Source organism: Chlamydomonas reinhardtii, chromosome 14 (genome assembly GCF_000002595.2).
Source record: "Chlamydomonas reinhardtii strain CC-503 cw92 mt+ chromosome 14, whole genome shotgun sequence".
In the NCBI taxonomy this organism is placed as follows: domain Eukaryota; kingdom Viridiplantae; phylum Chlorophyta; class Chlorophyceae; order Chlamydomonadales; family Chlamydomonadaceae; genus Chlamydomonas; species Chlamydomonas reinhardtii.
In genome coordinates this window covers 3,858,282-3,882,756 of record NC_057017.1, presented here as the reverse complement: position 1 = coordinate 3,882,756, position 24,475 = coordinate 3,858,282, and the positions used below count along the sequence as shown (strand labels likewise).

The 24,475-nt window shown below is 64.5% G+C and overlaps 6 protein-coding genes across 6 annotated transcripts; 2 read left to right on the top strand and 4 right to left on the bottom strand.

The window, feature by feature from the left end:
- Position 1: 1 nt before the first annotated feature.
- On the bottom strand, positions 2 to 1,793 carry CHLRE_14g632823v5 (uncharacterized protein). The gene is made up of 3 exons (XM_043070446.1): positions 999 to 1,793; positions 634 to 653; positions 2 to 221 (listed from the first exon to the last, which is right to left on the bottom strand). Exons 1-3 carry the CDS (start codon positions 1,403 to 1,405, stop codon positions 166 to 168), a joined length of 483 nt encoding a protein of 160 aa, XP_042917119.1. The 5' UTR covers positions 1,406 to 1,793; the 3' UTR covers positions 2 to 165.
- A 230-nt stretch (positions 1,794 to 2,023) lies between these two features.
- On the top strand, positions 2,024 to 4,759 carry CHLRE_14g632815v5 (uncharacterized protein). Its single transcript, XM_043070445.1, has 4 exons — positions 2,024 to 2,452; positions 2,726 to 3,466; positions 3,826 to 3,909; positions 4,240 to 4,759. The coding sequence occupies exons 1-4, from the start codon at positions 2,135 to 2,137 to the stop codon at positions 4,393 to 4,395; spliced, it is 1,299 nt and encodes a 432-aa protein (XP_042917118.1). The 5' UTR covers positions 2,024 to 2,134; the 3' UTR covers positions 4,396 to 4,759.
- Positions 4,760 to 4,913: 154 nt separating this feature from the next.
- On the top strand, positions 4,914 to 7,822 carry CHLRE_14g632807v5 (uncharacterized protein). The gene is made up of 3 exons (XM_043070444.1): positions 4,914 to 5,066; positions 5,401 to 6,197; positions 6,480 to 7,822. The coding sequence occupies exons 1-3, from the start codon at positions 4,988 to 4,990 to the stop codon at positions 7,350 to 7,352; spliced, it is 1,749 nt and encodes a 582-aa protein (XP_042917117.1). The 5' UTR covers positions 4,914 to 4,987; the 3' UTR covers positions 7,353 to 7,822.
- A 2,424-nt stretch (positions 7,823 to 10,246) lies between these two features.
- On the bottom strand, positions 10,247 to 13,173 carry CHLRE_14g632799v5 (uncharacterized protein). The gene is made up of 3 exons (XM_001692700.2): positions 13,013 to 13,173; positions 11,897 to 12,693; positions 10,247 to 11,615 (listed from the first exon to the last, which is right to left on the bottom strand). The coding sequence occupies exons 1-3, from the start codon at positions 13,089 to 13,091 to the stop codon at positions 10,743 to 10,745; spliced, it is 1,749 nt and encodes a 582-aa protein (XP_001692752.1). The 5' UTR covers positions 13,092 to 13,173; the 3' UTR covers positions 10,247 to 10,742.
- Positions 13,174 to 13,331: 158 nt separating this feature from the next.
- On the bottom strand, positions 13,332 to 16,363 carry CHLRE_14g632791v5 (uncharacterized protein). Its single transcript, XM_043070443.1, has 6 exons — positions 16,130 to 16,363; positions 15,723 to 15,800; positions 15,445 to 15,518; positions 14,949 to 15,219; positions 14,215 to 14,679; positions 13,332 to 14,006 (listed from the first exon to the last, which is right to left on the bottom strand). Exons 1-6 carry the CDS (start codon positions 16,229 to 16,231, stop codon positions 13,644 to 13,646), a joined length of 1,353 nt encoding a protein of 450 aa, XP_042917116.1. The 5' UTR covers positions 16,232 to 16,363; the 3' UTR covers positions 13,332 to 13,643.
- Positions 16,364 to 16,479: 116 nt separating this feature from the next.
- CHLRE_14g632783v5 (uncharacterized protein) lies at positions 16,480 to 24,403 on the bottom strand. The gene is made up of 11 exons (XM_043070442.1): positions 23,988 to 24,403; positions 22,962 to 23,103; positions 22,076 to 22,140; positions 21,817 to 21,855; positions 21,471 to 21,572; positions 21,135 to 21,212; positions 20,707 to 20,781; positions 20,110 to 20,257; positions 19,693 to 19,826; positions 19,114 to 19,320; positions 16,480 to 18,751 (listed from the first exon to the last, which is right to left on the bottom strand). Exons 1-11 carry the CDS (start codon positions 24,042 to 24,044, stop codon positions 18,521 to 18,523), a joined length of 1,278 nt encoding a protein of 425 aa, XP_042917115.1. The 5' UTR covers positions 24,045 to 24,403; the 3' UTR covers positions 16,480 to 18,520.
- Between the last annotated feature and the right edge of the window lie 72 nt (positions 24,404 to 24,475).

Below are 24,475 nucleotides of genomic sequence, written 5' to 3'. Positions count from 1 at the left end.
GCCGCTTCTCGGGCGACGCCGCGCTGTCCTCCTCCACGTGGCCTTGCCTGCCCCCTCTGCTACACACATGCACGCTGCCACTCCTGGGCCCAGGCCCTGCGCCGCCGCCGCTGCTGCCGCCGCCAGGCCCTGCGGCGCTACTGCCGCCGCCAGTTTGCGCCAGTATTACACGCACGCACGGACTTGGCAGGCGGGCATGAGCGGCAGGTCGCACGTCGGGCCTGCGAGTGGGCGTGTGCGAGTGCGTGCCCGTGATGTCGCGTGTCGGTGTGGCAAAGTGGTAATGGCTTTGGATGTCCCGGGCTGTGTGTGTAAGAATTGGCAGGCTGGTGCGCGCCACCCGCCACAGCTACTGCGTCCCTGGGCACAGCCCAAGACGGGAGGCGGATACGCGGCGCATGGCACCTCGCCTCAGCACGCCCTCACAAGCCGTGCGAAACCCCATCAAACCCACGCCAGCCCAATCCAGCCCACGCCACACCACGCCATGCAATCTCAATCCACGCCACGCCACAAGCAACCTAGTGCCATTCCCGTCTGGTTGCCGCAACGGCCGGATTCTTTGTGAAGCTCCACTCCCCCCCCCCACACACACACACCGCCCGCCCAGCGGCTGCCGGCCGGCACACGTACCCGTGTAGCCGAAGGGGCACCTGCGGCGGCATCACACGTCGCGGCAGGCGGCACATGCAGTCATTATGTCGTGTGCAGTTGTGTCATGGGCCCAATAGCGACATGTGGTGCATTAGTCATGACGCTCAGGCATGGTGTGTCGGGCCTGCTGCATCGCATCCCCCGTCAGACCCACATGCACTGCTGCCCCGCCCCTTTGCAACCACATCCACCAAATCACAGGGGGGCGCACAGCGATAATCGCTTCCGTGTGGTCGTGCTTTCCTCACCAGACGTGTGTGCTGACACGGCCCTCTCCCTCAGCCCGACACGTCACCCCGCCCGACCCCCCGCCCGCCCGACGCGGCCGCCCGCCCGGCACTTACTCGCAGGTGCCCTCCTCCGCATTACAGTTGCCGCGCTCCGTGCATTTGGGGTCGCAGCTGAGGTTGCGGGGCACGAAAATGGAGTCCAGCCCGACGTCGGGGTGGGTGGGCGTGGGCAGGGGGTTGCTGGCTGTGTCGGCGTCCGCCGAGGGCGCGGCGGCAGCGTCCGCCAGCAGAGCCCTCCGCCGCGCGGCTACCGACCGCACCCAGCGCTCGTCCAGGCCGCTACTCGCACCGCTGGCACTAGTATAGCGAGCGCGCTTCGCCTCGCTGCTCCGATGAGCGTGCACGGTTTGAGACGCTTGGCGGCTGGCCGACACGGCGACGGTCGGGGATTCGTGGGAGACGACCGCGGCCGATGCCACTGCCACAGCGCCCAGGATTGCTATAAGCGCCAGTCCGGGCATGGCGAGCTACAGCGTGGACGTCTATAGTGTTTTTTCTGCGGCTCGATCTGGGCGAGCGCACGGCGCCACGGGCCGGTGCCAGCTTCGTAGTTTCACTTTGTGCGCGCCAGGCTTCTATAGGCATCCATTTTAATGGAACTCCATAGCGACAGTTATTCCAATATGCGCTCTGGCAAGAATGGACACTATAGCTATGCTCACTGCTGCAGTTGTCCTAAATCGCCTGCTGCAAGCAATCTTGCCTAAAAATAATATACAAGTAGTTCTTGTGTACGGTACCTCTGAAGAGGAGATTGTCTATGATTGTCTATCATAAAGAAGGGTTTGCGTTCCCGCCAAGAGTGCGGAGTTGACCCGCCCGAGAGTCGACTTCATCCATCAAAATGAGTCGCGCCCTACAAAGCTTCACGGACAGGCGGAAAGTATGCTGCTTGCAGCATGTTGTATCTCAAGTTTGACACGCATTCTCGTCGTGGGAGTTTGGTACCTCCCTCGGAGTTTGGGGCGCGCCAGTTTGGCGTGACGGGTACGTGCCGCCGGCACGGTCAATCGTTATTCTGGGCCATCCCGTTCACATAGAAGCCGCTGTATACGTACATACTGTGCAAAGAGCCACGACAGGAGTTGTGTATCTTGGAGCGGTCGCTTTTATGCAGCAGCCGCGCCCGCAATTGCGCAAGCAACACCTGCAGGCGTCGTGAGACTAAGCCCTGTCCTTGAAAGCATTCCATGGAGGATACCGAACCTAGTAGTGAGCTGCGTCCGCAACAGCCGTCGCCGGTCGCCGCGGACCCCGCCGACTTGGCCGGCCCCTCCTCGCAGCAGCCGTGGAAGTATGACATCGCCACCGAGCATGCCTCGCTGACGACCACCGGCGGCCGCATCTGGGACGCGGCCCGGCGCCTGGCGAGCTACCTGGAAGCCATGTCGGGGCCACTGGGGCTGCAGCGGCCGGGGCTGCGGGTGCTGGAGCTGGGCGCGGGACTGGGATGGCTGGGCATGACGCTGGCGCGCAACATCCGCGTGGACCCCGGACAGGGCGGCATGGTGAGGCAGCGCCGAGGGCGACGAGGAGGAGGGGTTATGTGGCCGAGCCCGATAGGTGCCAAGAGTCAAGGACTTGGGGAGGGGAGGGCGTGTGCGGCCTTACTAAGTATTGGCTGTTGGTGCTTTTCATGGGTGGGAGGCTAGGCGGTGGTGTGGCAACGACGCGCCAGAAAGGAATGGACACGCCCCTCAGTGCCACCCGCCACGCCAGTACGCCAACCCACGCCACCCCACCCCACGCCACTCCATCCCCAACACCAACACCAACACCAGGTGGTGTTGACGGAGCAGGAGGCGGGCGGTGGACTGGACTGGCTGCGACACAACCTCCGCCTCAACGCAGCAGCCCTGGGGCTGCAGGGCGAGGGCCTGCTGGAGGGAGGGCTGCAGCAGGGGGGACCGCAGGCGGCAGCCTCGGTTGGGCAGCAAGAGGGGCAAGGGGGAGAAGGGGGGCAGCAGCAGCCGGCGGTGAGGGCGGAGGCGTGTGACTGGTTCCTGTACTGCAACCCCGACCTCACCACAGCACGTGCCGGTGCCGGTGCCGGTGCCGGGGATAGGGGAGACCAGGGCAGCCAGGGCGGTGGCGGCGGTGGCGGCGGCGGCGGCGGCGCCATCGGAGCAGCGGCAGGGAGCGCAACGGGCCAGGCCACCGCCAGCGCGGACGCGGGCACCGCCGCCGCCTCGCGCCGCTATGCCGAGCCGCTGGCGCCGGGGGCCAGCCTTGCCGCGGCGGGGCTAGCAGCAGCAGCAACGACAACGGCAGCAACGACCGCAGCAACGGCAGTAGCAGCAACGGTAGCAACGACCGCAGCAACGGCAGCAGCAGCAGGGGCAGCTGGGGGCACTGGCGCTGACGGGTGTAGCGGCAGTGGGGGTAGTGGCACCGGTGCTGGATCTGGCGCTGGTGGCGGCGGCGGCGGCGGCGGCGGCGAGTGGTTGTCGGGTGTGGCGTGGGACCTGATCATTGGCAGCGACCTGGTTTACAACGAGGTCGGGGCCGTGTACCTGCCGAGGGTGAGGGCAGCCGCGGGGGCGGGTGAGGGGGGGAGGTTGGGGTGGGGGGGCGGGGTTTTGGAGGGGTAGGAGGGGTGGCGGGGTGTTGCTGTCACCACTGCCAGTAAGACACGCACGAGACACTGGGGGGGGCGCTGCAGGCGGGCTGTGGGGAGTGGGAAATGAGTTGGGTGCAGTTAAGGCGAACTGGAACCCCCACACATGGCTGATGTAAAGCTGTACGCCTTACCTCTGCTGCTGCTGCCTGCCTGCGTGCCTGCCTGCCTGCCTGCCTGCCTGCCTGCCTGCCTGCCTGCCTGCCTGCCTGCCTGCCTGCCTGCCTGGCGGCACCCACCGGGGGGGGGGTCCCGCGGCTGCAGGTGCTGCGGGCGCTGTCGCGGCCGGGGCACACACGTGTGCTGTACGCGCACACCAAACACCGCTTCGACACGTGGGACATGCGGGTGAGGAGTAGGGGGTGATCGGGTGAGGGGGTGGGAGGGAGGGGTGCGGGGGGGGGGGGGGCGGGTTGGGGGGTGAAGGCATGAGGGAGGGGTGAGGGGCCTGCCTCTGGCTCGCCTGCTGCAGCGCCGGAACCGCACCCGGCCTCACCTGCTTCCACCTGCCATCCCGAACACTCACCCCTGCCTCCTCATACTCGGCCACACCTGCGACATGTTTCTGGCTACCTGCATCGCCGCCGGCCGCCGGCCCGCCCCTTGTCAATCGCCCCAATCACCCCAATCACCCAAATCCCCAATCCCCCAACCCCCAATCCCCCTCCTCCCCCCAAGTTCTATGAGGAGCTGGCGGCCCAGGGGCTGTCGCTGGCCGAGGTGTGGGAGACCGGAGCGCCCAGCCCGCCGCCCAGCCCGCCGCCGCTCACGGAGCTGTTCCCCGATATGCGGGTGGCGGTGTTCCAGATAGGGCAGCAGCCGCCGCCCAGCTGATGAGGAGAGGAGCTGAGTGAGGGGGGGGGCTTGGGGCTTGGAGCGGGTTCGAGCGGGTTGGAGAGGGGTTTGGTGGGTTTGATGGGTTTAGAGGGGCGGGCGTGGTTCTGGTGTTGGGTTGAGGAGGTGCGCTGTAGGCGGGGCGGGGCATGACGGTGCTGAGTGTGTGTGGGGGGGGAGGGGGGTTCGTGGACTTGACGTGACCCGTGTGAAGGGCGAGGAAAAGGCGGACGGCGTCCGTGCGCGGTGTTTTTGATGGTTGGATGGACTGAAGGACAAGTCAGGGCGAGTGGAGTGTTACAATCAGGTTTGCATTCCCTTGGTATATCAGGCAATATTTGAGGGGAATCAGTTATTGTGCGTTAGGCAACTTCGCGCGGCGCCAGTAACCAGTGGGGGCGACGTGACGGGTGGGATTGGGAAGGCGCATCGGGCCTGCCGCGCCGCACCGCATAAATGCGTGAAGCCGGCACCGACAAGCCACAGCTGCACAAACCTACATTGTCGCGCTGTAGTTTTATTAGTTTGCTTCAGTCCTGGCCAGTCGGCCTCTTTACGCTTGACTCGCCCGAGCATCCCAAGCCTGGACAAGATGCGTCTCGCCCGACGTGTGGTGGCCATTGCGGCCGCCGCGCTCTGCCTGGCCGCTGTGGCATCTGCGACTGTTATTGGTGAGTTTGGGCCGCGCATGGGTCTTGTTTGGTTGAGTGGGGCACGGATTGGTCCACACATCCGGGATGCCGAGCAGGATGCTCCGCCTTATGTTGCCCAGCCCCAGCTCCGTCGCTGCGAGTTAATATCATCCTGAATAATACTCGCGAACGTATTGCATGCGCCAGCCAAAATTCCATAGTCGCCTTCGTCCGGGCAACCGCCTGACAAGACATGTCGTGTCCCCGCAAAGTTTGCCCTTGCCCTCGCGCGCCGACCTCTTTTCACCTCCTTCCCCTTTCCACGCCTTACCCCTCCTTGCCCTCCTCCTCCTCCCTCCCTGGCCCCTTTCAGACGACCCCGCCCTCGGGCCCCCCAGCTACATCGGCTCTGACGGCTACCGCTACGTGCTGCAGACGGGCCTCATCGGCGACATGCGCACGTGGCAGGACGCGCAGTCGTACTGCGACGGCGTGTCCCAGGCCGGCCACGTGTCCGTGCTCAGCCCCTACCGCAACCCGGCCGTGGGAGACTCCGTCGCCGCCATCAACGCCCTGTGTGTGGCCCGCCGCAAGACGTGCTGGCTGATGGAGAACACAACCACCGGCGCCCCCGATGAGAAGCTGTGCCCGCTGGTCACCGCCGCCGGAGACACCGTCTACCAGGGCTGCCTGCAGGTCGTGTCCTTCGTGTGCCGCTCGCTGGTGCCCGTCGTCACGCCCACCGTGCCATCGCCCTCGCCCTCGCCCACGCCCTCGCCCGCCGACGGCTCCTCTCCCACCCCCGCTCCCGTTCCCACCCCCACCTACGGCGGCGCTGGCTCTGACAACAGCGGCGGTGTGACTGACGGCGTGCCCAACGGCCCCGCCCGCCAGAAGACGTACAACGGCAAGGACGGCCGCACCTACACTCTTTTCTTCCTGGGCGCCGTACGGCCGTACACTGACGCGGCCGCGTACTGCGCCGCCGCCGGTCTGGAGCTGTCGCCGTACAACGTGGACAGCCTGTACGCGGGCGACGCCGCCTTTGCCGTGAAGCTGCTGTGCGCGCGCTCCACCTCCACCACCTGCTGGCTGGGCGAGGCGCCGCAGAGCGGGCTGTGCCCCATGCTGGACGCGCTGGGAGACATGCACTACCAGGGCTGCGAGCAGGTGAGAGCCAGGGCGAGGAGGAACGAATGGGAGGAAGGGGTGTTGGAGAGGGGAGGGAAGCTAGCAGGGGCGCACGTACACGTGTGTTTCGCCGCTTCGTGCCTCCGCTAGTGCGCAGCGTCGTGTTCCTCAGACTCGGCGGTGTTTTCCCTACCACCCATAAGCTAGCCCTCCTGCTCATCAGCTGCACACGCTCTTTATTTCTTACACCCTTGCTTTCCCTCCCCTTCCCTGTTCCTTCCCGCCTTCCCCACCCTCCCACCCCGCACCTATCTCCCACAGCCTCTGGCGTTTGTGTGCCGCACCATCCAGTCCCAGTCCGACAGCTCCGCCCCCGGCGACGCCAACCCCTCCGCTGGCAGCCTGGCCCCCGTGGTGGAGGCCAGCCGCCTGGGCGCCGACGGCCGCCATTACACGCTGTACTCGGGGCCCGCACTGGCCCGCCGCTTCCACCGCGGCGCGCTGGACTACTGCACCTCCATTGGCCAGGAGCTGAGCCCCTACGACGACATCGACCCCGCCAACCCCACCTACTTTGGGGACGCGCGCGCCTCCATCACCGACCTGTGCGGCAGCCGCAAGCTGACCTGCTGGTACCTGGGCATCAGCGTGGGCGGCCTGTGCAACATCTACAGCGGCGCCGACGACCGCGGCTACCTGCAGGGCTGCAGCCAGCGCGTCAGCTGGGTGTGCCGCACACGCGACGCCATCGCGCCCGCCACACCCAGCCCCAGCCCCTCCCCTTCTCCTTCTCCCTCTCCGTCGCCCTCTCCTGACACGGACGATGACGGCCCCATCCCCGTGCTTCCTGCCAACGTGAGCACCTACACCGGCCCCAACGACGGCCGCCTGTACCGCCTGTACGCGGGAGACTTCCGCCGCAACTTCACCGACGCCCAGTCCTTCTGCCTGGCCGCCGGCGCCTCGCTCAGCCCCTACAACCGAGCCAGCCCCGTGGGCGACAGCGTGCGGGCGGTGCGCACACTGTGCGGCGGCGCGCGCACGACGTGCTGGGTGAACGAGCGCGTGGTGACGGATGAGCAGAGCAACAGCTTCTGCCCCATGGTGTCGCAGGAGGTCAAGGCCTACTGGCAGGGGTGCGGCCAGCTCATCCACTTTGTGTGCCGCTTCCCGCCCGGCGCCGTGGCGCGCTAGGCGCACCTTTATTTAGGAAACCCAAATTAGGGGTTGTGGTTTAGGGTTGTGCGTGTGTACGTGTGTGAGCTGGTGGTGAAACTCCGGGTTAAAATTGCTGTGATGTGATGTCAAAGCCCATGCTATGAACAATGAAGCTTGGATTTTGCAGGGAATGCTTGTTTAAACCAGACTTTGCAGGATGGCTGGGGCAGCCGTGCACGAGGGGCGTGGGTAGATGCTGAAGGAGGGATAGCGCTGTCCTTGCGCGTGTGTAAGCCTTGCCTGCGGGGTGACACGCACGTGCCAGGGCATGCCCCGCCGTAGACCTGCCTGGATTTGCCGGATGGAGCATCTTTTAGAATTTTGACCAGATTAGCTTATTGTTTGGCTGGGCTCCGAATGTGTTGGTGGACAGGGTATGCAGCATGTACTGTTCTGGCGGTGTAATTGCTGAAGCAAGACGGTGCCAACTGTAAACGAGGGATGAATGATGTCGAATGGTGGGTGCGTGGGCCACACCTCCCCCCTGTGTATTCCGCCGGTTCATGGGAGGGGAGGGAGAGCATATCGCAGCCCCCACTCGTCGCTTCCCTGACCAGACCTGCGTATGTACATAACCGCGTGCCGCAGCTTCACGGCAGAACCAAGAACACATGTAAGGAAGGAAGCATGTTCGCCCATACAGTATCCGTCAAGCCAACTGCTAATAACGTACTGGACTGGACTGTCTCGCGCCCTCCCACGCACCGCGCGCGCCCCAGTGCACACCGCAATGAGGAACAGGACATGGAGAGCAGCAGTCGCGCATTTGCGCACCAAGCACTGAGGTACCCTCGCTCACATGTAGAGCTACAGCTGCACTCAGGTATGGGCATGGGTGTGGGCGGGTGTGGGCGCGGGCAACAGCTGAACCAGGGGAGCTGGACAGCATGGATGGACACGATGGCCCACGCACGTGCAGGGCCATCCACGCACACACACACGCACGGGCAGGGCACCCCTGCGCACGGGAGGGGGCACGTCGCTACATACCGTACTGTAAGCGCCCACATGGCCACCCATGCACGCCCACACACGCACTATCTACGCACATCTGCAACACCACCGGCTCCAAGCACCCCTGCCCCTATCTACCTACCTGCGGGGGCTGCGCACGGTCAGCACCCCTACCCCGCCCTACCCACCTGCCTGCCGGCTGCGGCCCAGTCAGGCTGCGGCCGCTCACGCCTTCGTCCACGGCCTGGCCCACGCACATGCTGGTTGGGCGAGGCGCGCAAGCCATGGGGTGAGGGGCCATAACTTTGCACCCAGAAACCCATTTTCGATTTTCCCGTTGAGCTCTATCCATTTAAAGCATGGGGTCTGTTTTGGAAGATTCTACCCCCCCCCTGGTTGGGCGAGGCACGCAGCCATGCACGGCGGGGTGAGCCCGGCCGCGGGACTGGGCCGCAGCCGGCAGGGGAACCCCCGGTGGTAGGTAGGCGGGCCCGGCCACAGGCCACTGCTGCACGAGCCGCGTGCACGTGCAGGCCGGCACCAGTCCCACCCGCTCCCCCTGCCAGGCTCGCGCCAGCCTCCCGTGTTTCATGGGACACAGCGACGGCGGGCAGGCAGGCAGGGGAGGGCCACAGCTAGCGGGCGGGCGGGCGGGCCTCTGGATTGCGGATTCATCGGCAAGCCCGTCTTCGGGGGGCCAGAATCCTTGCTGGCTCGGAGGTGGGGTCAAACCCCAAGGACGCGAGCCTCGATCGGGTGTGGCAGGCTGTGCGTGGGTTCATGTGGATCGCGCGAGCGAGAGTCGGTGACTGGCTCAACGCATTGCTGACTAGCTTGCGTGCGTGTGTAAGCTTGCGTGGGTGTATGGGAATCAGCGTCTGACAGCTCTGTCCCCCAGCCCATGCCAAGTCGACAACCCCAAGGCCCGCACAGGGGGGGGGGGGTTACGAACTAAACCTCCAGACCCCATGTCCCAAAACCTCCCGACCCCCCCTCCGGACCGACAACCGACCTCCCCCAATGTTTACCCCCCAAAACTGCCCTCAAGACCCCTTAGTTTGTAGCCAGGTCGGTGTCAATTGACTGCTATCGGCGAGCTCTACAGGTGTACATCTCCAGTTCAGCTGGAGGCACAACTTGACTGGCAGCCATGCCACACGTGTCCATGTGTCCATGTATGGCCGACCACCGACCCTTCTGTCAGACTACCGGGGCGTGCGCTTAAGCTTACCATAATTGCGCTGTCCATATGATGTTTGGGATTGTGTGCCGGAAGACATCGGTCGACTTTCTCCCGGGATCATGTGAAGAATCCCAGGATTCATGTCACACTCGATGGCCGGCGGCAGCCTTGTCGCCATGACCCACACCAAGCCTTGGCCGCTACAAGCTAGCATCAGCTCGCAGAGTGTCCATGACACCAGTGAGAGACGCTCGAGTGGGGCTCTACGCTACTACGATGCCAATGTGCGGACGGACATGCGGCCGCGGACGGACATGCGGGCGGACATGCGGCCACTTCCAGAGGCCAAACGTTCTGCAAATGCTGTAGAATGTGCATGCTAATGTGTGCTAGTGCTTGTGCTAATGGGCGGAGCGTTTAGAGGGGCGTTTAGGGCGCGGAGACGAAATCTGGCAGTCCCACCCACATCCGCGTGACGAAACCTTGGGGACCCCCCGGCCCCGACGACCGACCCTGAACTTTGAGGGCCCATAACTTTGCAATTACTACCCTGATTGAAACTCTGAAAGTGGATTTGGAATCCTCTCGTCAAGCTCTTTCGTTTTAGAACATGGGGCCTTTCCCAGTCGAAACCCCCCCCCCCCTTGGCCCACATGCACGCCACCAGCACCTCGAGCAGTAGCAGTACGTAAACTGTTGGGCCGGGGGGCCGAGGGGCAGCCAGAAGCATGTGCAGAGCAAGTGCTTACAGGTGCATGAGGGCGCGTTGGGGGCGCGGCAGCTACAGCAGAGGCAGCAGTGGCATGATCGATAGTGCGGTGTCCACCGGCGGCAGTCGCTGGCAGCTAGCGGTGAATTGGTCAAAAAAATACCTGAGCGCACATTGTGTGCTTATGTGATCCCGGACCGCATCAGACAAATGCTTTCACTCCCAAACCCGCCACCGCCGTACCGTACGTCCTTCCACAACTCCAGCCGCTTCTTCACACTCCATTGACATTTGGCTCTTCAGGTCCCACGCATCAATAATGATGAATACCGCAAGACGCGTGACCAGAAGCCGCCGGCAGCTGGCCGCAACTGACTGCCTACTGCGCGCAGGGATGGCCACACACGCCCCAACTAACAATGCACACCATCTTGCTCCTCCTTACGTGATTCACATCACGTCAATGACAGATCGCAAAGCAAAAGCGAAGTGATCCGTACACACAACCCCTAGTTCGCGCCTAGCGCGCCACGGCGCCTGGCGGGAAGCGGCACACAAAGTGGATGAGCTGGCCGCACCCCTGCCAGTAGGCCTTGACCTCCTGCGACACCATGGGGCAGAAGCTGTTGCTCTGGTCGTCCGTCACCACGCGCTCGTTCACCCAGCACGTCGTGCGCGCGCCGCCGCACAGTGTGCGCACCGCCCGCACGCTGTCGCCCACGGGGCTGGCTCGGTTGTAGGGGCTGAGCGAGGCGCCGGCGGCCAGGCAGAAGGACTGGGCGTCGGTGAAGTTGCGGCGGAAGTCTCCCGCGTACAGGCGGTACAGGCGGCCGTCGTTGGGGCCGGTATAGGTGCTCACGTTGGCAGGCAGGGCGGGGATGGGGCCGTCATCGTCCGTGGCAGGAGAGGGCGACGGAGAGGGAGAAGGAGAAGGAGAAGGAGAGGGGCTGGGTGTGGCGGGCGCGATGGCGTCGCGTGTGCGGCACACCCAGCTGACGCGCTGGCTGCAGCCCTGCAGGTAGCCGCGGTCGTCGGCGCCGCTGTAGATGTTGCACAGGCCGCCCACGCTGATGCCCAGGTACCAGCAGGTCAGCTTGCGGCTGCCGCACAGGTCGGTGATGGAGGCGCGCGCGTCCCCAAAGTAGGTGGGGTTGGCGGGGTCGATGTCGTCGTAGGGGCTCAGCTCCTGGCCGATGGAGGTGCAGTAGTCCAGCGCGCCGCGGTGGAAGCGGCGGGCCAGTGCGGGCCCCGAGTACAGCGTGTAATGGCGGCCGTCGGCGCCCAGGCGGCTGGCCTCCACCACCGGGGCCAGAGTGCCGGCGGAGGGGTTGGCGTCGCCGGGGGCGGAGCTGTCGGACTGGGACTGGATGGTGCGGCACACAAACGCCAGAGGCTGTGGGAGGGAGGGCCGGGGTGGGAGGGAGGGGAAGGAGAAGAGGAGGAGGGAAGGGGAGGGAAAGGGTGTAAGAAATAAAGAGCTTGTGCGGCTGATGAGGGCTAGCTTATGGGTGGTAGGGAATACACCGCCGGGTCTGAGGAAAAAGTAAGATGCTGTGCACTAGCGAAGGCACGAAGCGGCGAAACACACGTGTACGTGCACCGGCCCTGCTTCCCTTCCCTCTCCGCACATTGCTTCCCGCCCGCCCTCCCATCCTTCTTCCTCTTGCTTCTCACCTGCTCGCAGCTCTGGTAGTGCATGTCTCCCAGCGCGTCCAGCATGGGGCACAGCCCGCTCTGCGGCGCCTCGCCCAGCCAGCAGGTGGTGGAGGTGGAGCGCGCGCACAGCAGCTTCACGGCAAAGGCGGCGTCGCCAGCGTACAGGCTGTCCACGTTGTACGGCGACAGCTCCAGACCGGCGGCGGCGCAGTACGCGGCCGCGTCAGTGTACGGCCGTACGGCGCCCAGGAAGAAAAGAGTGTAGGTGCGGCCGTCCCTGCCGTTGTACGTCTTCTGGCGGGCGGGGCCGTTGGGCACGCCGTCAGTCACACCGCCGCTGTTGTCAGAGCCAGCGCCGCCGTAGGTGGGGGTGGGAGCGGGAGCGGGGGTGGGTGAGGAGCCGTCGGCGGGCGAGGGCGTGGGCGAGGGCGAGGGCGATGGCACGGTGGGCGTGACGACGGGCACCATCGAGCGGCACACGAAGGACACGACCTGCAGGCAGCCCTGGTAGACGGTGTCTCCGGCGGCGGTGACCAGCGGGCACAGCTTTTCATCGGGGGCGCCGGTGGTTGTGTTCTCCATCAGCCAGCACGTCTTGCGGCGGGCCACACACAGGGCGTTGATGGCGGCGACGGAGTCTCCCACGGCCGGGTTGCGGTAGGGGCTGAGCACGGACACGTGGCCGGCCTGGGACACGCCGTCGCAGTACGACTGCGCGTCCTGCCACGTGCGCATGTCGCCGATGAGGCCCGTCTGCAGCACGTAGCGGTAGCCGTCAGAGCCGATGTAGCTGGGGGGGCCGAGGGCGGGGTCGTCTGATAGGGGCCAGGGAGGGAGGAGGGAGGAGGGCAAGAAGGAAGGGAGGGAGGATGTGAGAAGAGGTCGGCGCGGGCAAGGGCACACTTTGAGGCGACACGACCTGTCTTGTCATGCGGTTGCCCTGGCGAAGGCGACTATGGAATTTTAGCTGGCACATGCAATATGATCGCGAGTCTATACAGGATGATTTTGACTCGCGGCGACGGAGCTGGAGGCGGGCGACATAAGGCGAAGCATCCTGCTCGGCATCCCGGATGTGTAGACCAAACCGTGCCCCACTCAGCCAAACAAGACCCATGCGCGGCCCAAACTCACCAATAACAGTCGCAGATGCCACAGCGGCCAGGCAGAGCGCGGCGGCCGCAAGGGCCACCACACGTCGGGCGAGACGCATCTTGTCCAGGCTTGGGATGCTCGGGCGAGTCAAGCGACAAGAGGCCGACTGGCCAGGACTGAAAGCAAACTAATAATAAAACTACAGCGCGACAATGCAGGTTTGTGCAACTGTGGCTGGTCGGTGCCAGCTTCAATTTACGCATTTTATGCGGTGCGGCGCGGCAGGCCCCATGCGCCTTCCCGATCCCACCCGTCTCGTCGCCCCCACCGGTTACCGGCGCCGCGAGAAGTTGCCTAACGCACAATAACTGATTCCCGTCAAAAATTGCCTGATATACCAAGGGAAATGCAACCCTGATTGTAACACTCCACTCGCCATGACTTCACTCACCTCCACCCATCCGTGCATCATACACGCGCCGTCCGACCTGACTCCGCCCTTCACACGGGTCACGTCAAGTCCACGAACCGCCCCCCCCTTCTCAGCTCCGCAATGCCCTGGGTGTTGCGTGGTGTTGCCCAGCGACACAAGACGCACACTGATATAAAAACAAAAGACATTACCGTATTTTGGCACACCCGGATCCTCTCTATCTTTCCACTCCCGAGTTCATCCCCTGGGCCTCAGGATGCTGGGCATCACCCGGGCCACCCGTCGCACCGTCAGCGAGACGCGCTCGCCGCCTCGAGGCAGCCGCGAACCCACCGCCAGCAGCAGCCGCTGCTGCTGTTGCTGCTGCGGAGGCGGCGGCATTTGCTCCTGCGCGCCCCCGGTGGCCCCGGCCCCGCTGTTGCTGCCGCTGGCCGCGCTAGCTGTGCCCGCGTCTGTGGCGGCCGACGCCTCAACGCTGCCGGCATGGCCGTTGCCACCACCACTACCGCCTCCACCCTCACCACAACCTCCGCCTCCACAAGGCAGCGGCGGCAGCAGGTGCAGGTTGGCGACGGAGGAGTCAATCAGCTCCTCATGCACCTGTGTGTGGTGGGAAGGCGGGACAACCCATGTCAACACACACGCGCCATCGGCCAGGGCTTGCCAAGTTGCCCAATACCAAACAAATGGTCCATGTCAGCGGACATGCGCATTCCAGTCCCAATCTCGAATTGCACGGAACGCAAAACATATGCACACACGCACAAGCCACGCCGCCCCCCTCCCCTTCACCCCCCCAACCCCTCACCTCCTGTATGCTGTGCAGGCAGTCCGTGAAGGCCTCCCCGGAGAACACCACCAGGCTGCGCGGCAGCAGCACCACACTCGCCACGTAGCCGCTACTGCCGCCGCTACTGCCGCCGCTACTGCCGCCGCTACGGCCCATGCTGGTGTCACTGCTCCCCGGCTCAGGCTGCTGCTGGCGCCCTGCTCCCGCTCCCGCCCCCCCTGCCGTGCTTGTTGCCACGTGCACCCCATCACAGCCCTCGCCCTTCTCCTGCCCCTCTTGGCCCGCTCCCTGCCCCCCCGCTCCTCCTCCCCCCGCTCCTCCTCCCCCCGCTCCTCCTCCTCCCGCTCCTCCCCCCGCTCCTCCTCCTCCCCCCGCTCCTCCCTCGCCCTCCGGCCGCCTCTTGCGTTCGAAGCGCAGCACCGCGGGCGCCCCCAGACTGAGGATGGCCACTGCCGGGTGGTAGGCGGGGCCGTCCTCGTGAGGCTGTGGGCGTGTGTGTGTGTGTGTGTGTGTGTGTGTGTGTGTGTGTGTGTGTGTGTGTGTGTATGGGTGGTGGTGGGGAGTGGGGGGAGTGGAGTGAGTGGGGGGAGTGGGCGGGGATGGAGGCCTGGGCACACACAGACAGATGGCATGTTCTCCTTCTTTTGTGTTCAACAAGGACAAGGACAACGCCGCGAACGTGTTGCCGGAACCCCTCCACCTTCCCGAAACACGTGCCTCTCCCCCGCCCCCTTCCCGGCCTCCCCGCTCACCATGATGCCCTCCCCGGGCATGTACGAATTGACCAGCACGTGGTTGGGCGGCCGCCCGCCGTACAGCGTGGCGGTGGCCGTGGAGGTGGGGGCTGTGGGGGCCGTGAAGGCTGTGGGGTTCGTGGGGGCCGTGGGAGTGGGGGTGGTTGGGGAGGCCGCTGATGCGGATGCTGCCGCCGGCGCCGTCTCCTCCTCCTCCGTCGCCTGCGGCGGCTGCTCGTGCGGCGGCGGCTGCTCGGCCGCTAGACGTGAGAGCAGCGGCTGCAGCCAGCTGTGGGGGTGAGGGAGAGGGGAAGAGGGTCAGGGGGTGCTTGCGGGACAGCGTGGACAGCGGTATGTGGGGTGCTGAGTGTACAGCGCAGGCCGCGCCTTGTTGCCCCGTGCCTCATGCATACGGTACTGTACGCGGTTCTTTCTGTGGCACCCGCACGCACGCACGCACGCGCACACACATACACACACATACACACACACACACACACACACACACACACACCTGGGCATGGGTGCGGGTATGAGGCCCTTGGCGTGAACCACACCCCCGTGGTTCTGAAGCCGCCGGCCCGACAGCTATTGCGGGGTGTAGGCGGGGAGAGGGGGAGGGAGGGGCGGCAGCAGCAGGAGCAGGGTGTTGTGTAGGAGGAGCAGGGTAGATGTTGAGGAGCGAAAGCACGCAATGTCAACCCTCTCCCCAAAGTGCTGTCCTAATAACACACAGGCACAGAACCACGCGCCCCTCACCCCCGCTCACAGTGCCCCCCTTTCAACTCTCACCTGCACCCACTTGGCGCGGCTGGCGCGCACCTCCCGCAGCAGCGCCCCCTCCTCCGCCCGCGTCACGTTGTCCGGCACCTGCGGGGGCCGGTGGAGGGGGGTGGAGCGACAGGGCAGCCAGGGAAGCAGGTAGCGTGTGGGGGTTAGCTTGTGGGGGTGGGGTGGGGTGGGGTTGTGGCCACATGCCAACTTCAAACGCTGTGACCGGGCTCATGCACGAGCCCCCGCCACGCCACGGTACCGGTACAGCATTCCGCCTTAAGCAACTGCTCCGCCCCATTCCGATGCCTTCCAAGCCTTGGACGCCCGGGCCCTGTTCAGCTTGTTGCCCGGCATTAACATTGGCCCCGCATCTCAAGAAACATCGCTGCCTCAGCGGGCAGGGGGGCCGCGAGCCCGCGACTCACGTAGAAGAGCGACGGCAGGTGCGGAGCCACGCGGTGCCACACAGGCGTGCTGCGGCCCGAGCTGCTAGCGACCGCATGCCCTTGTTCTCCGGTGGAGTACATTGCGGTTATCTAGAGTTATTCTGTGAAGGCTTGATCGTGAAGGTTCCCGCGTTTAATTAGACTGCGGGGTAGCGCCTAGCAGCTTTGCCCGAGTTCAATGATTCAAGGTCAAGCATTGTTGGTTGAAATTACGTATTGCATATGCATACAGAAGCTGCGCGACAGAAGATAACCTTGTCGGTTAATGCAGCCGATCATCCTTGTCGGTTTGGCGAACTGCTCGAGGAAGAGGCAACACGCAGATAACAGATCGCTCTTCATTACAAGGAAAGAATGCAAGCTCATTACTTGTGCTCGCACAACATAGCACTTTGAGAACCCAGCCAACCCACCCAGCGGCTGCCCCAGTATACGGATACCCCATTACACCTGCCTCTTCCAGCCACTCCCAGGGACTCCGCCCAACTCCGCATCCTCCACCCCGTCACGCATGAATGCACCATGAAACCCGAAACCTTTCACCTTCTAGCGGGCTTTCCGTCCTCCGTACCATCCTGCCTCCGTTCCATCCAGTCTATCCATAGAACGCTGTCATGCATCGATCCCCTTGCTCACACCAACATCAGGGTGCACGCTTTCAAGTCCTTCTCTAGCATAGTAACTCATGTGAGGCACGCTTAACACCACCCATCTTTATTTCAAGTACCGCCGTATCTATACTTGGCCTCCTTGCTATCTCCGCTGGTGTCGCCCTGTGCTCCGTCCTCCAGGCTTCCCCAAGCTCCATGCGGCTTCGTACGTGTGTGAACTCGCAGCTCGTAATGTTCGTCCTCCCGCAAAATGGACTATGCAAAGAAAGCGCGTGCGTGCAACCGTCTCGTCGAGCTTTTGGCCCGCGCCAGCACGCCGCGGCACGTCCCTACACGCCCCCTGACCTCGTGTCCGGGCAACACAACACGGCAAATGCCCGCACACACGTTGTTGGTTTGCGTAGTTGTCCGTAGCGCTCGACGCCCAAGCCGCGCTGCTGCATGGTGCACTGGTGCAAGCAGGCTGCCGGCACTCAGAGGCGCATGGGTCCCATGCATCCTACCGTCTGTCGAATCTCCGTTTCAATGCCCAGCTCTCCCTCGTAAATGACTACCAGCATCCACATCAAAACATGCATGCAACGCACATTCCCCTGCCATTGCCGCGCAGAACAACACGCGAGCCCACACGCGCATCTGCACCCCGTCCCCTTTCATGCCCCCACCCCACCAAGTTCCAAGCAGTACGGACACTGGGTGCGGCGTGCTGCGCCCCTCGTCCATGCACACACAGACAAAGTGGTATGTGCGCCAAAACTCAGAAGCAAAATGTCCATGCAGAAAAATAACACGCAGCCAGAACACGGTATGCACCAGTACCGGTATCGCAGCACACAAGCAGATTCAACAGGGGAGCTCAGCGCTACCCCTGCTGCAGGCGCCATGCACAAGCTTCGCTCTGCGTATCGGTTGCCTTCTGCAAACAGGCACGGAGGGCAGGACGCCAGAAAAGTCATCATTGCTACGGGGCGGGGCCATAACATCCCCGGCCACCACCGCAAATTTACCCCTTTCCCAATAATAATACTGCTGCTGCTATCACAACTTGTCGCCGAGCTAGTCCATGCAGCCGCCGGCAGTAAGCACCAAGTCAACAGGAAATATGGTCAGAGGCGGCAGATATGCACAGATGCCTGCTTTCCATTTGCGCACACACACTATGGTATGGTATATGGAGTCGTGCCGCGGCCGGCCCCCACATCAGGCCAAGCAATGCCGGAGCAACGCAACGTCACTTGATGCTACTCATACACTGGCCTTGCCACCCCAGGCCATTCGCGGCCACCCTGTTTCCAAAATGATTTATTCGCTGTCGGTGAAAACATGAGACAAGGGGCTGACACACTGCGTGCGTGCCGCCCTGCTGCGAGGACCGTCCGTGGTGGGAAAGGGCCCGTGTGCCCGAAACCGTGTCGGCGCGAGTGGGCGGAAGTGCGGGCCGCTACATTTCCCGGGCAGCCGCCGGCGCTGTGTCGCGCGCCTGTGTAGCGGACCCCCGCGTGCCGCGGCGCCGGCACAGGGTACCGTCGCAGCGGGTGCCGGTTGCCACCTGCCGGACAGGGCCCCAGCCAAGCCCGGTGGGACCGGTAGATAGATAGGTGGATAGGTGTGGACGGCGTTGTGTCCCGTCCCAAGGGGCACGCGGACCGCGGGGTGCTGCTGCTACTGATGCTGCTACGTGCTAATCCCATTGGCTGCTGCTACTGCTACTGCCAAGAATTGTTACTGTCGCTAGCTGCTACTGCCGCTGCCGCGGCTGCTACTGCTGCTGCTGCGGCATGCCGAGTAGCTCTGCCTCTCTTGCTTTGGCCGCTGCCCGCTCGCGCTTCTTGGCTTCCCGCTTGGCGGCGCGCGCAGCGTCCTCGCCGCCGCCGCCGCCTCCCGCGCCTCCCCCTCCTCCGCCTCCTCCTCCTGCTGCTGCTGCCCCCGCCTCTTTCAGCAGGTTGCGCCACTCGCGCGCCGCGGCGTTGGCCTCCTTCACCTCATCCACCTACGATATGCCCAAACGGGAGGTGTGGAGGGAGAGAGAGAGGGAGGATGTGAGCGGTTGCGGGCGCGGCGGGTTCGAAATAGGAAGGGATAAGGCGGGGGCGAGTGAGCAGGTGGAGCGAGCAGTGGGCGGAGAGGTGGGCAGCGAGGCGGGAGGAGGCGGCGGCGCGCGACGACGCGACCAAGCGGCGCCCTAACCCCCAACCCGCGCACACCTGGGCCAGGGGCACCGCCGGAGCCGCCCCTGGGCCCTCCCTGGGCCGCACGCCCCTGCTGCCACTTAGCCCCCCCCCCAGTGCATCCTGTACCGCTTTCCTCAACATCCTAGCAACCGCCCCTCACGCACACACGCGCCCAGCTCACCTCCACCCTCCGGGCCCCCTCGCTGCCCAGCTGGTCCAGCTCGTCCAGCACCGCCGTCAGCGCCGCCGCGGGGTCGTCCGGCGGCGCCGGCGAGGCCGAGGCCGAGGAGCCGCCGCCGCCGCTGCCGCCGCCAGTGCCGGTGCCGCCGCCGTTGGGCCCCATGAACAGCGCTGCCCGCTGCGCTACCCGTGCCAGGAAGTTCGGTACCTGCATGGGAGACACACACACACGCACACATTTACACACATACACAGCCAGTGTTTCCCTCAACAAAGAACTGGTGTGTAGCGGTGGCAGGCGGCGTGCGGGGAGCACAGGACGGGCGTCACGGTGTACGACACAACCTGACGCGCCGGCCACACACGACCACCTTGCGTCCGCAGTGGCGAACCGAGACCCGCACCAACAGGAGCGCTATCGCCCGCTGCCGGAGCCGCCACACCGCACCACCACACCGCATCACACCGCACCGCACCGCGCCGCACCGCCCTACCCCACCACCACACACGCCCTGCTGCCTCTCCCCCCAAAACAAACCCTCCTCTAATTCCCCGCCCAACACTACAACAAACACCGCACCCGCACGCCCTTGGCCTTGAACCCGCTCCTCAGCGCCGCCGCCGCCATCTGCGCCGGGCCGTACAGCAGTGGCGCGTCCGACAGCATCAGCGCGTCCAGCGCACCGAAGGAGGCGCGCGCGGCCGCGTCCAGGCCTGTGTGCGTGTGTGTGTTTGTGTTAAAAAACGAAACGAAAGCCCGTTTGTGTTTGTGTGTGTGTGAGTGTGTGTGTGTGTGTGTGAAGATACAACAAAACGAAGTGTGTGTATGTGTGTGTGGTTATGAAACACAACAAAACGAAGTGCGTGTATGTGTGTGCGACGGGGAAGGGGCATCGACACCGTGCGTGCAGAATGTGGGGCATGTGTAATTGTATGTGCGCACAGGTGGCGGGCATGCGCGAAAGCTGCCGCACGACACGCGACACACGGCACGCACCCGGGGAGTCGGGCAGCGCCGCCGGCAGCAGCCCCTCATCCAGCGGCGGCAGCTGGGGCGACGAGGGCAAGGCGGCGGGCGGCGGCGGGGAGGCGCTGCCGGGCGGGGAGGAGGCGCCCGAGGCGGCCGCCCGCGCCTCCTTCAGCTCCTGCAGGTGTGTGTTAAAGAGCACAAGGAAAACATTACGCGTAGGACAGTGTATGCGATGCAGAATTACGGCCGCGGATTACCTTCAAAGTATACTTACCGCAGCCGACCGACCTGCCGAGCCGAGACCATGTGTGTGTGTGTGTGTGTGTGTGCGTATGTGTGTGTGTGTGTGTGTGCGTGACTGTGTGTGACTGTGTGTGTGAGACTGTGTGTGCATGTGCGCGTGTGTGTGTGACTGTGTGTGTTAAAGAGCACAAGGAAAACGTTGCGTGTGTGTGTGTGACTGTGTGTTAGAAAAAAACAACAAAACGAAGCCCGTGTGACTGTGTGTGTGTGTGTGTGTGTGTGTCGCGCGCTCGCTCACACCACACCGTTTCCGCTCCATCCCCGCCACCTCCCTAGGCTCTCCTACCCGCCACTCCTACCCCCCCCCCCAAACACACACACCTGCATGAGGCCCTGCAGTGCGCGGTAGGGCGAGTGCACCACCAGGTCGAAGTTGAGGCCCTCCAGCAGCGCCACCTGCCCGGAAGAAGGGAGGGAGGGGGAGGGGGAGGGAAGAGTACATTCATGATTAGCTAGGGGGGGGGCATTGCAAGTACCAAAACCAAACCCAATGCAAAAAAGAGCGAGGAGGAGAGCGTGGCCTATGCTTCGACAACGGAGTGGCACTGGGGAGTGGAGAGGTGGCGCGAGGAGGTGCAGAGAGGGTGAGGCTTGGAGAGGTCCTTTGGATGCGGGAACGCTGTGCCCCAATCCTGTCCGTTCCTGCTCTCCCCTCCCACCCGCCGCGCCCCCGCCCCCACCGCCACTGCCCCCCGCCTGCCACCCCCCCCCCCTTCGCCAATCATGAATGCCCACTGCCGCCCCCCCACCTCCTGCTTGACCACCAGGTCCTCCGTCACGTCGAAGGAGCGCGCGATGTCGGCCGCGCGCGTGTAGTACTCCTCCACCTGCGTGGGGAAGAAGGGGGCGGGCGGGGAGACACACGGTAATGCATACGAAAACGTGTTGTGCTATTGGGGTCGCAGTGACGTTTCTGTGGTGTCACGCGGTGGTGTGTCAGGAGCCCACCATGCAGCGCATACCCCCCAAACCCATTGCGCCCGCAGCACACCCCCAGCCCTCCCTCCACACCCCCAAACCCCCCCACACGCACACACCCACTCACACACACACAGATTCCCACCCGCAATCCCCTGCCCGCACACCTTTGTGGCCATGAATATGGCTGTGATCATGACTCGGCCCGGGTCGTACTCCATACTGCTGTGGCGCAGGAAGAAGCGCTTGTGGTACAGGATGGCCGTGGCCTGTGTGGGGGGGGGGGAGAGGGGGAGGAAGAGGGGAGGAAGAGAGGGGGGGGAGGAGGGAGTGCAAGTGTAAGCGGGTTGTGTGGCAATCACAAAGGGTGAGCACATGCAGGCTTGTCCGGGTTGGTGCGCACTGGCGGGCGAGACGTGAAGTAAGTGTGCGCCTTGGGAGGTGCGGTCATCTCGGCCCACATGGCCACATCTCCGCCCACCCGCCGGCTCCTGCCCTCCCCCTCCTCCTCACCATCACTTTGACCGGCATGCGCATCTCGCGGCATTTTTCCTGTGAGCCAGAGAGGGCCGCCGCACACGTCACGGGGGCCCGCAGCAGGTGGGGCAAACCACCCAGGCAAGGCAAGGTGCCACCACTCCCCTGCCATAGCCCCTTTTTCCCTCGTCCGAGCCAAAACTCCCTCCAGGCACCCACTCCACGGCACACACCCCTCTCCTGCACCCCCCCTCCCCCCCCTCCTCCGCCCCGCCCCCCCTCCCTGCCCACCCACCTGAATGATCTGCTGGTAGTACTTGAGCATCAGCAGTTCGCCCAGTGCCGCCAGAGGCGGGGGCTCTGTGCGCGTGTATTTGTGCGCGTGGTGGTGGGGTGGGGGTTGCATTGGGGTGGGGTGGGGGGTTACAATCATGATTAGTTAAGGAAGTGGGGTGGGTGGCGGGAGGTAGAGGCAGGTGTACGGAGGTGGCGAGGGATTAGGCAAGGCGGGAGCGATTCTTGGAGAGGAATGGCGAGAGGCATGGGGGACACAGCCGGGCGCCGCGCCGCGAGCAACGCGCTAGATGGCGTTATGTGCCCTGAATTTGGCCACACTCGAGTCCGCGTCAGGCAGAAAACCGGACGAGCAAAACCGCAAAACCGCACTTCGCTAGGAATTAGGACTAACCGACACGCAAGCGCGCACGCATGCATAGTGCGGCACCGCGCAAAACCACACCTGCGCTGCGTTTTGCTGACACACGCCTGCTCATCCCTAATCGACTGCCTCGGATTCTCAAGTCGTCTTGCCCCCGCCCCTGCTCCGCCCCTGCACGCCCTCCGCTCCCCGACCCGCGCCATGCACAGCGCCGGCCGCCCCTGCTCACGGCCTGCTCCCGCCTGCTCTGCAACGGTCCCTCCAGGTCTGTTCCCATCTGGAACCCCAGCCGCCGACCATTGCGCCGGTCTACGACTTCCGAGTCCTCAACCCTTTGCCGCCAGCAAAACCCTGCAGGACTGCCCCGGCCCTGGCCTGCAAAAGCGCCCATGCCCTAATCTGGCCTACCGCTGCCGGGCCGCCGTCCCTCCTCCTGCTACGTCTCAGCACAGCTGACGCCATCCCACCCAGCCCACCGCCCCAGCCCCCCTCGCCGCCGCTGCCACCATCGGCCCTCTCTCACCTCGTGCCCGCTTGGTGGCACTGCCCGCCACCTCGGCCCCACCGCCGCCGTCACCGGGTGCCGCCGCCGCTGCCGCTGCCGCGTGCCGCTGCTGCCGCAGTCCGTCCACCACCCGCTGCTGCAGCCTGTGTCGCTCCTCCGTCTGCGGGGAGGCGCGGGTGGCGGATGGCCGAGGTGTTGGTGGTGTTGGTTGCGGGGTCCGAGTTGTGTGGGGCCCGGAGGGAGGTGAGCCGGCAATGGCCGGGGCAGGCCGTACGGGTGGCGGGTGGCGGGTGGCAGTGGGGGGAGCTGTGAGACGTGCCGCTCCATGCACGGGGTTGCCGCAGTAGCATGTGTGTACGGGGGCCATGCCGGGAGCGCATGCGCGCGTGTGGGACCGCAGCCGTGCGGGGCTCAGGCGCGGGGAGGTGAAGCGTCCGATGCACCACCTCCGTGTCGGGGTAAACATATGCAGTTACCTGGCCAGAACGGTTGCGCGCTGGCGTGAACGACTTCGAGCCGGGGGGTTTGACACACAGGCTAGCTGGGTGCACTGGTGTGAGCCCGTCGGACGGGCAGTTCAGCGTGGTCGGGCACGGCATACGGACCTAACACAGGAGCAAGCTTCAGGACAGCGGTGGTGGCATCCGGCGAGTGTGGCCGCACCTCTGAGCACGCTCTGCCCTTATCCCAGCCCTCTTGCGCAGGCCCAGCCGTTTGGCTTGCACCCGTTCCCGCGTGGATGGCAGCGAGGGGGCCCTCAGCAAACGCCACCGGTAACCCGGGAGCTCACCCGGCGAGCCCTCGCCGACGCAACCACATTAATGTTTGAGCTCAAGAGCGTGTGCGTTATCCCAATGTTCACATTCTGTCGCCCCGACACACGTAGAAGGCGTGAATGCGCGCGGCGCGGACGCGGAAAAAATGAGCCCACGGCTATCATGATTCGTTTTTGATTCCGTTCCGCAACTTGTATGCTTGGCCCAAGCCCACGAAACGCAGCTGGGCGCGGCCGCCAGCGGTACCGGTCAACTTTCCCGCACTCACCAACCCCGTCCGAGTGTAGAGCCAGCGCTGGCGGTGGCTGGAAGTCGCGAAATCCATCTCGCACCCCAAGCCACCACGCCACATCAATTCCTCTGCAGCTGTGTCACCAAGCAGTGCGCATTTGCTGCCAGTCGCGCCGCTCGCTCTCCTGGCCTTTGTTCAGCTCCTCCGCATAAGTGACTCCAAATTCTAGCAGTAGCAAGAGGGCTGGCCGGGAGCTGTCTACGAAAGCTAGACGCTAAACGAGTGCTCGACTCGACCTACGTAACCATCAGCGCAGCATTTGTCGAGAATATTGGTTGTATTTGTATGAAGCTTCTAGCGACGTTATATAAGCAGCCGAACGCGGTGAGGTGGCAGTGGCGAAGGGCGGGAGCACGTTCAGGAGTAGAGAGTGTGCGTCTATATTTAAGGGTTAACTGGTCAGCTTGCACTTAGTTCAGGGCAGATCAGGCATGTCGAGGTGACGAGCTCAGGCGTCGCCCTTC